Below are 9,603 nucleotides of genomic sequence, written 5' to 3' on the forward strand. Positions count from 1 at the left end.
GAGAAGATCCCTGCAAAAAGTTTGATGCTCAGGTGTTCTTTTGTTCTAAGCATGTTACCGAAGAATAGCTTTCTTGGACAGTTCAAAGCAGGATTTGCTAAACCTCTTTTACTGAAACGAGGGACTGTTCAGACCGTAAGGCCATCACAACCGCAAGCTTTAAGTATTATTTTATGACTAAGCTGTTGATAGCAATGCTAGCATGTCTGGGGTGTCTACATTTGGGTTTCTGAAAAGGAGGACACTTTTTTGGGGGTTGGGGGTATGAAATGTCGACTGCTGGGCCGCTGACTGGACCGGACCCAGCCCCGGAGCTGACGGCTCGGTTTGAGTACCCGTTGTGGTTCAACTACGTGCAGCACTGTAGTCAACTAAAATACGATTTTGAAATCCCCCTGGACATTTTTTAGATATGAAAAATAGGACATGTCCAGGAAAAAGAGTATGTCTGGTCACCCTACCATATCAACAATTTCGATGTTTCAGTGAGTGAGTGCTTGTTGCTATGTATATATCAAGCTCAGCAACTTCGCTCGTCGTAAACCAACCAATCAGCGCACAGCTCATCTAATATTCATGAGCATACTATAAAAGGAAGAAAACCTGTAGTTTCATTCTAGAGAGGGGGTCGGCAACCCAAACTGCTCAAAGAGCCATATTGGACCAAAAAACCTTCTTATATATAGTCTTATATATGCCTCTTATGGCAACATGGGCTCTTAGTTTATTATCCCACTATAGAAAAGGATAATGTGGGCTTAAATACATAATAAGCATTCACGATTAAATGTTTATCCTGGAGCAAATGTCACAGCATGAGGTGCGGGTGGAGCAGTGAACGCTCTTCACCACCCTTCACCGTGCGGTTTAAGTTTTGTTGCATTGATGAAATGATAGAAACAAAATAAAGGAATTTTTCTATGGTGGATTTGTTTCTGTTGGGAGGAGTTGATTGAGTTAATAGAAACCAAGCAGGAACTGACATCCATCAGAGCAGAGCCCCCTAACCCTGAAATCCCACATCCTCCGTCACTAGCGCTCCTTGGTGATTTTTAATTTTGAGGATTTGGGGGAAAAATGGAAGTAAGTTCACAAACCTGCATCAGAGCGCTACTTGTCTGTGGGCGTTTTTCCATCCTTGCAACAAAACTAGCAGCAGTAGTGGAGTTTGGAGATGCAATCCATTTCTTAAATCTATCTTTGCGCTCCTCTAATTTATCCAAAAGTTCTGCAATCACACTTTTCTCTCACTCCCAGCTTGGTGGTCAGCTGCATATTTAGCCTTCCGTGGAAATGCCTTTCCAAATTTTTCTTTTTATTTTTTGACAACCTCTCATTATAAAGCAAAAATGCAAGACACACCTGCAGCTTTGTTTGCCTGGCACTGCGCCACATTGGTTGCAAGTTATAACCACTGATTTCTATGGCTATGATGCAAGTTATTGTTTAAATGTATTTATTATACAAATATTTTCAGCATTGGAAAAGATAATTAATTTTCTTTAATCTCCTGCACACCATATCAAAACAAACAACAAGAAAAAAAAAATTTATTTTCATAAATTTTTTGAAAAAGCTGGAGGGAGCCGCAAGGGGGAGGCCAAAGAGCCGGATGAGGCTCCGGAGCCACAGGTTGCCAACCCCCGTTCTAGGGCTTTTAACCAGGCTTGCATTAGGGCGCATAGAAAAGCAAATATGCCATTGTCATTCCAACTGATGTTACACACCTTATTCAGAGACCTTAAGGACCAACACCAAATACCCTATATAATCATTCTATGACCTCTTTAAAAAGTTCATTATGGTGTAAGTGGTCACGCACTTGTTTGGCAACTGCTTTATTAAGAATTTTAGATGAGAAAGGAAGATCTGATATAGGTCTATAATTGACAAAGTCATTCTTTGGTACATATCGCTGTAACAGGGATATATTAATCACATCTAAAATGGAGGCGGAAATCAGAGGGAATACTTCCTTAAATAACCTAGTTGTATCTAAAATACAAGTTAAATGCTTAGATGAAAATAATAGTTTTGCTAACTCTGAAAGTTCAACTGAACCAAAGCAGTCTGAGGCACACCTGTGCACTAATCATGGTGTCTAATCAGCATCTTGATATGGCACACCTGTGAGGTGGGATGTACTATCTCAGCAACGGAGAAGTGCTCATTATAACAGATTTAGACTTGTTGGTGAACAATATTTGAGAAAAAAATGGTTATATTGTATATGTGGAAAAAGTTTTAGATCTTTTGAGTTCATCTCATAAAAAATGGGAGCTAAACCAAAATTGTTGCATTGAGTGTACAAATATATATATATATATATATATATATATATATATATATATACAGTCAGACAAGTACTAATCTTCTGGCATGAGTCAAACACAAACATTTCCATCCGTTTGGTAGATCTGGATTCATCATTCCAGAAACTGCAGCTCTGCTGCTCTATGGTCCATTGGCTGCATACTTTACAGCAGTGGTTTTGGACCCGCTGTTCTGCATGTTTTAGGTATTTCACAGCTCCACACACCTGACTTAAATAAATAGGTGATTAGGACGCCCCGGCAACGGCTGCTGAGGAGGGGATACAACCATTTTCATACAGGTGGTGTACTGTAGCAGAGATACATCTAAATCATGCAGGACAGTGAGTGCAGAATTTGAAAACCACTGCTTTACAACACTACCTCTGACACATTACATTGCACTTGGTGATATATAGGTTGGATGAAGCATGGAAATCCATTCCATTAGGCTCTCTAGTCAACGTCTCTGAATTCCCAATGATGTTTAGAGGTCTGTAGCTATTGATTCTGCAAAACTATGGTGACCTCTGTGTACTATGGGCAGTGTTCTATGAAGGTACCAGAACATTTGAAGAACCAGACTTCTCTTCAATTCTTTTCCTTATAACTATTTTGATTTTTACAAGATGCAACCCAAGGAAGCACTCCAATATGTGCCTTCAAATTAATCTACGAGTGTGCCTAAAGTAACTTAATAGTTTTGAATTATTTCGATGGGTTTTTTACAAACCCATCGATATAACCTGGCCTTTCCCAAATATTTCAAGCAGCATAGTAATTTTATAGTATGTAAAATGCACAATTTCAGGAAAGTACAAAAAAAAATCTAAACAAAAACATCATTACACTGGCATTCGGCAAACACAAAGTTTGTCTTCCCTTTTTTGTCGTCTTTTGTCCAGGGAAACATAATCTTTATCATAGTCTGCAATCTGCCTTCTTTACTATGATAGCTCTAAAGAAAATCCAAATAAGTACTTTCATCTATTTAGCAAAAGATCTAAAAACATTTTAATTCTAATTCTCATTAATTATAAGTCATCAATTCCTACCAGACTCTTCTCACAGGATACAACTGCATTTTCCCTTTACAGAGAAGTCTTTAGTTTTTTTTGACAACTTAAAGAGTGATGCATTTGGCTGCGATTGGCCAGGAGATAAGCAGCAGTTCATTTTCGTTTGTGTTGTTTCAAACCCCTTCTAATCATATAAAATCTTTCCTAAAGTAAGATTGTGTGGATGCTGTTTCTCTATCCTTATCTTGTGGTCATCTTAGGAATTAAATTATATTTGCTTATTTTGCATTTCTACTTGCTCCATCTGAAAAGTAAATTAAAGAACAACAAATACACTATAGGATTATAACCATGTTATTTATTCAGATAATGTAACATACAATCACACAACTCCCCTACATAATGTCTTTAATATTCTGAAAACACAACCATGTATATTAGGTGTTTGCTTGATTAGATTTTTTTTCTTTATAATTAGTTATGGGATTCCTTTGATGCACTGAAAGCAGCCTTTGCTAGATCCTATATGCTGTACAGAAAAACAACTTTGATTAGTGTCCGTGTGATATTTTCTGCCCAGATCAGATCATAAAATGAAACGCTGTTATTTTAGACAACATAAAAAAAAGTACATTTGTGCCACGATTCAACAAAAATACTAAAAGCTAAAATTAAGGAAAATGTATGCAGGGCCATGATCTTTATTTAAGGCTGAGGTACAGGGAGAAGGCTGAAGGATGAGATGCAGTCGATGATCCAAGTAGAAGGAGCCGACCACACCTTCCCTCGCCTGACAACTGCTGGCTTGTAGTTTCCCTGTGGGTCGTAGATGATGTACTGGGTGCAAAGGGCCTGGTCAGAGCCTGGCTCGGCATGGTAGGCTGCTGCATTTAGTGTCTGTGTCACGTCACTGTCTGGCTTCGGCTGCCGGCTCAGAAGGTGTCCGCCTCCTTCACGCAACAACTTGGCCAGCTCATCTTTGGTCAGCCCCTTGAAGGAGCCGTGGAGGAAGAAGAAACAGCCGTCGAAGAGTGGGGGGAGCTAGAGAAACAAAACTCTAGTTAATGTGTTATTTGGGTCTTTGACGTGTTTTTTAGAATGAGTAAAGTTCTTTTGTTTAGGAGAAATAAACCTCTAAGAAATGCTGAACTCAAAAGAAGCCCTAATCTATTTAGTATTGTTGTTTAAAGCAGCAATGATTTACACAAATATAGAACTGTTCACAACAACTCCAGCATTGTAAGGTATAAAGGATAAAATTGTGAAGATTCAAGTAATGAGACTCTTACAATATACTTTAGATGAATTTTACTTAAGTATATGGTGGTCACTATACTATTTATGACATGAAAAGTTTTAACAAACCTCTCTAAAAGCTGGATTAAAAAAATAAAAACAGAAACCAATTTCCTGTACTCTACAAAGCTAACAGATACTCAAACTTACAATGTCTAAAGCAGATACTCGTCATTTGGACACAGTAAATTGTAGTTTCCAAATCACACCTTTTATAACATCAATCTCTGAAAAAATGGACACAGGAAAATTGAATTTTGGTACACTGCAGCCTCAAGCAGAGGTTCAGTTTTTCTGATAAGCTCCATCAGCCTATTTGCTTGCTGTTGAGAAAGCAGCAATTTACAGGCTCTGCCACAAATTCTACCTTGGACAAAAGTCATGACTTTGCCTTAGTCATTGCAAGTTGTTTGTCATTTCTTTTTCCCCTGTCTTGATTCATTCGAGCATACTTTTAGGCATAGTGCTTTTCTTTTTACCCATGATACACATCAATGTGTAAACATAATTAGAATATATTCAGGCTAAACTATAATCTGAACTGAATGGACTTGGTTGCTTTTGATTAGCAAGTAAAGAGACAGCAAACCCTCAGAAATTCATTTGACAAAAGTAGGTTGACCTGACATGTTTTTGTTGACTTTCTTGCCTGCATTTGTGGGGTGAAAGCTTACCAAACTACATCTATTGATGCGACTGCGACGAGAGCCTTCTCCTGCTTCGTGCTCTGCTTCAGGCAGCCACTTCCCCGCCTGCAGACATGCTTCCACCCCTGCCGACAAAGGATAAGAACAAAAGAAAATTAGGCTTGCAACAGATTATGCCGACTTGAAAGTGTGACAAATTTGGAGAGAATGACAAAGCTTGTGTATGTTCCGTTACAAACTCTGAAGACTTCAAGGATTGTCAAAGCTGTATTTGACAGAAAGATGTTTCTAGAATTATGGAGCTAATGATGCAACCACTTCTCTAAATATTAAATTTGAAGCTTTTTCTTTTTAGGGATTCAAACTGAATTTGTCACAACCAGCGCTGTACGTTGGAAACTTGAAGCCTGTTCTGTGTTGTAACAATTAATTTGTATACATAACTGATTAAATGTCCTGTTATTGGTTTATATTTTAGTGGGACTTGTGGATGTTTGAAACCTGCCCAATTAAAAAGAAGCACAGGAAGTATGGCAACGATAGATGTAAGGTTTTTTTTTTTTTTTTCAAAATTGCCTTTATAAAGAATGGCCATTGGTCAGAAATTAGCTTGAACTTGATGTCAATGAGCAATCAGACATTTTTTTTTATATTTATAAAATAAATCAATGACCAATGCTTTCTGTCTGTTTCTATAAACACTTGTGAAATAATGGGTTGCTCTAGGAAGCTCAGTGAATTCCAGCATGGCTCTATGACAGGATGCCATCTATGCAACAATTCTGCTCATGACAATCCCTCGGCCCTAAAAAGATCACTATCAACGGTCGGTGATATTACTACTAACTGGAAATGACTTGGAACAACAGTAACTTGGTCAAATAGTTGTAGACCATGTATATGGATGCATTGGGGTGTAGCACAAAACTCTGGGTCAGTGGGGCTCTATTGATTCCACTGCATGAGTCAAGAGAGCACAAAAAAAGATAATGGAGTATTCATTTAACTTTTAAAAAACAACAACAACAAAAAAAAAAAACATGATTTTAAGCAAAAATCAGGTCAAATGGGCTGAATGGACAACTCCACTACTTCCTGAACTTAAGGCAGATTTTTGTTTCCTGTCTTTTTCTACCAAATGAACTGATTAATCCAGGTGTGCCTGACCTAAGTAACAATGACAAGACACACCTGGATTAATCAGTTCAATCAAGTATTGAAAGAGAGAAAAAAAAAAGAGCTTTCTTAAGTTCAGGAAGTAGTGGACTTGTGCATAGAGCCCATTGTAATGATCACTGGTTCTTAGACATTGAAGGAAAATTATGTAATAAAAAACACAAATAATAATTAAAAAAAAAACATTAAATTATTTATTTAGGATTATGCCTTTGGAGAATGATGAGCGTGAGGATGATGTCTCAACCCCTGTTTATTTAAACTTGGCTCACAGACCATGTTGCTGGTTACCGTCAAACTGACTAAACCGTTTTGTCCCCCCCCCCCCCATTGTGACATCAACTAATTTGAGTGCCTCAACGGCTTAAACCAGGGCGAATATCACCAAGTTCAATGCATCGCATCGGATGCAGTGGAATGAAACGTGCCACCACTGGACTCTAGAGCAGTTAAACAGGTCTCTGAAGCTTCTCCATCTGTGATGGAATTTGGGTTTGGTTGTGCTAGAAGAACTGTACTTGTCAGACTAATGTGGTCATTAAAATTCGTCTAGGTCATGTCTGCATATCATCTGTTGGATTCATGTTATCTGGGCATCAATTGGTTTTATACTTTTGCCCTAAATCAGTTTTTTTGTCCATGAAAAATATTTGTTTAGAGTAGATCTGCTTAGGTGCATGAAAGCCTGTCGTTTTTTTCTGATACAGAAGTTTTGCTTTTCCTGATTCATGATTATTTCACATGTTTTTTATAATCTGATGACAAAGGAGGAAAAAAGACAGACTTCCAGCACACAGTATATCAGTTAAACAGTATTAAAACAATTATTGTTTTGATTAACTGAACAAAAGTTGTTAAAGCTGTACCTACTACTGGAAACCGTTTGGAATGGCCCCTGCCTCTTCCAATATGCCCTTGGACAGGGGCACAAAGCAAGACCCATTAAACTATGGATGAGAATCAGTTGTAGATGAATTTGACCTGCAGAGAACCCGGAACTCAGCCCGATAGAACACCTTTGGGGGAAATTAAATGTTGACTAAGGGCTAGGTCTTCTCATTTGACATTTTTCTATGACCTCAAAAAATGTGCTTCTTACAGATTAAACAATAGTAGTAATAAAAATAAATGTTCCTAATCCTTGAGGACTGCCTTCCCAGGAGAGTTTAAGCCATTATAGCTGCAAAGGTTTGACTGTCGTATTGAAATGTCAACCGATTATTTAGGAAGCGAAAAGTGATGGCCTGGTCAGTTATGCCATCAAGCTTAAACACACAATGTTTGCTTACTCAGGGGTTGGATTTTTCTTTTCTCTTCCTATTTTTCCCTTTTGTGCCAAAGCCTGTTAACTGTGCTGCATGTGTAAATTTTAAAGGTGTTGTTTTTTTTTTGTTTTTAGATAACTAGAGGAGTGATGAATGATGGTTCCTGTTCCCAGTGAAATAAAATCCAGCACAGATTAGCAGCAAAGTAATGCAATAAGTGTTTAAAGACAAAGGTAAGCCCAGTATTAAAAAATATGGTATTAACTGTGGCAGATAGGAAGGTTTGGTGATATAACTATTTCTTCATAGTTTGCTTTTGAATACATTTTCTAACAAAAGAGAACCGTGCTCTAACCATCTACATTCGCTCCAATTCCTGGAAATTAATTAATAACTTACAACTTAGTGACGGAAACAATTTAAATCAGTGTTGTATCCATGGAAACACTTGCCCGACACATACGTCTACCTCAGAAACACCTCCACAATCATTCGACGAACACCTCATTTTCTGCAACGTTTCTCCCAGCTGTCGGGTAAAATGAGCAAATTAGCGTAAATGTGTGCAAGTGAAAACCCCTGCCACAATAAAGCAAATTACATACATTCATACATGCATATCTGTAGGACGCAGTAAATGGTGTGGCAATGTGATTACATTTCTTCAACCCACTTAATTATAGCTTTGTTTCCCAGAGACCTGCAGGGGAAATGGGCTAAAGAAAAGCAGCAGAGATACCGAGGTTAATCGTGGCGGACGATGGTACTTAGTGCTGAGGACTTATTAGCATATTTATTTATGTTGAGTTCAACTTCTAACCTCCAACCTTTGTGAGTCACAGAATGGGTGAGTGGCAAGATTAATGCTCTCCAGCGATTAAACATTGAACCAACTGAAGCACATTATGACACATGGAACAGGTCAGGAGGAGTTTAATCCTCAAACATAACATGACCTTGAATGGATGCCCTATGCAATATGAATGATTGGGGAGGCAAGAAGTTACAAAACCTCATCATTTCTTGTAGAAGTGTAAAAAGTGATCATGAAGTTATTATAAGTACATGTTTAAATACACGTTTATTCTACCAGCTCAAATCATATTTGAGATGTGCTCTGAAAAACATGAGTGGCTTGTTGTAGATTTAAAAGTTTAGATAAAAGTTATGAAAGGGTTGAATGCCATTTATTTTCAGTGTTTAAATTTGCATCTGAACTCTTCCCATTTTGTTTGATAGGATCATATGACAAATACTTAAACTCATTTTAAAAACAAGGATTCTCAAAAAATGCGAGTTCAATAAGCACAGAGTGTGCATGATCTTCAACAAAGGCTTGTGCAAAATAAAAAGGCATGGAAACAGGTTTGATCTGTGACATTTAAATGAACATGTGATACTGGCAGTTTGAGAGTGAGTGTAAAAGACAGGAAGTTGTAAGCCACGGAGATGGGAGTAATAATGATAAATAATAATGGATGATAGTGCTACATACAAAAAAAAGTTAAAGTTCCATTTTAAAATGCTATGCTAACTAATAGTTTAATAAAATGTTAACCTTAAAGATAAATATTGTGATAGATACCCGTAACATTCCAACTTCTGATTTGCCGAGGGGGCGTGTATATAAGCTAAGATGGCTTTATGTCATATCTCAGAATGGGGAAATAGCCGTCGACCAAACTCTACAGTTTTTAACAAACAGGGTAATTCAACAGCTGTAGCCTCCCTCTGACCACAAGTCCAGATTGTTTCAGCCCAGTATAAAACTATGCTTGAAGTTTCAAAATTTGTAAAGTATTAAACAGATTAACCTTATGGACCAATTTGTACAGTTTGCAAAAAAAAATAGTTGTTTACCTGTAGGCTACTCTTTCGCTCCGCCCCT

At 37.7% G+C, this 9,603-nt stretch overlaps 1 protein-coding gene across 2 annotated transcripts in view; it reads right to left on the reverse strand.

Moving 5' to 3' along the window:
• Positions 1–3,662: 3,662 nt before the first annotated feature.
• The window catches only part of bard1 (BRCA1 associated RING domain 1), a 35,157-nt gene continuing 29,216 nt past the window's right edge, over positions 3,663–9,603 (reverse strand). Inside the window, exons 10-11 of one of the 2 annotated variants that reach the window (XM_015379966.1) lie at positions 5,302–5,399; positions 3,663–4,372 (exon numbers count right to left, since the gene is read on the reverse strand). In XM_015379966.1, coding sequence (XP_015235452.1) covers positions 4,037–4,372; positions 5,302–5,399 — 434 coding nt within the window. In that variant the 3' untranslated portion in view covers positions 3,663–4,036. The remainder of the gene's footprint in view (positions 4,373–5,301; positions 5,400–9,603) is intronic. The other variant, XM_015379965.1, reaches the window with a different exon arrangement.

The sequence above is a fragment of the Cyprinodon variegatus genome, unplaced genomic scaffold, assembly GCF_000732505.1.
Source record: "Cyprinodon variegatus isolate N-32 unplaced genomic scaffold, C_variegatus-1.0 Scaffold204, whole genome shotgun sequence".
Classification (NCBI taxonomy): Eukaryota; Metazoa; Chordata; class Actinopteri; order Cyprinodontiformes; family Cyprinodontidae; genus Cyprinodon; species Cyprinodon variegatus.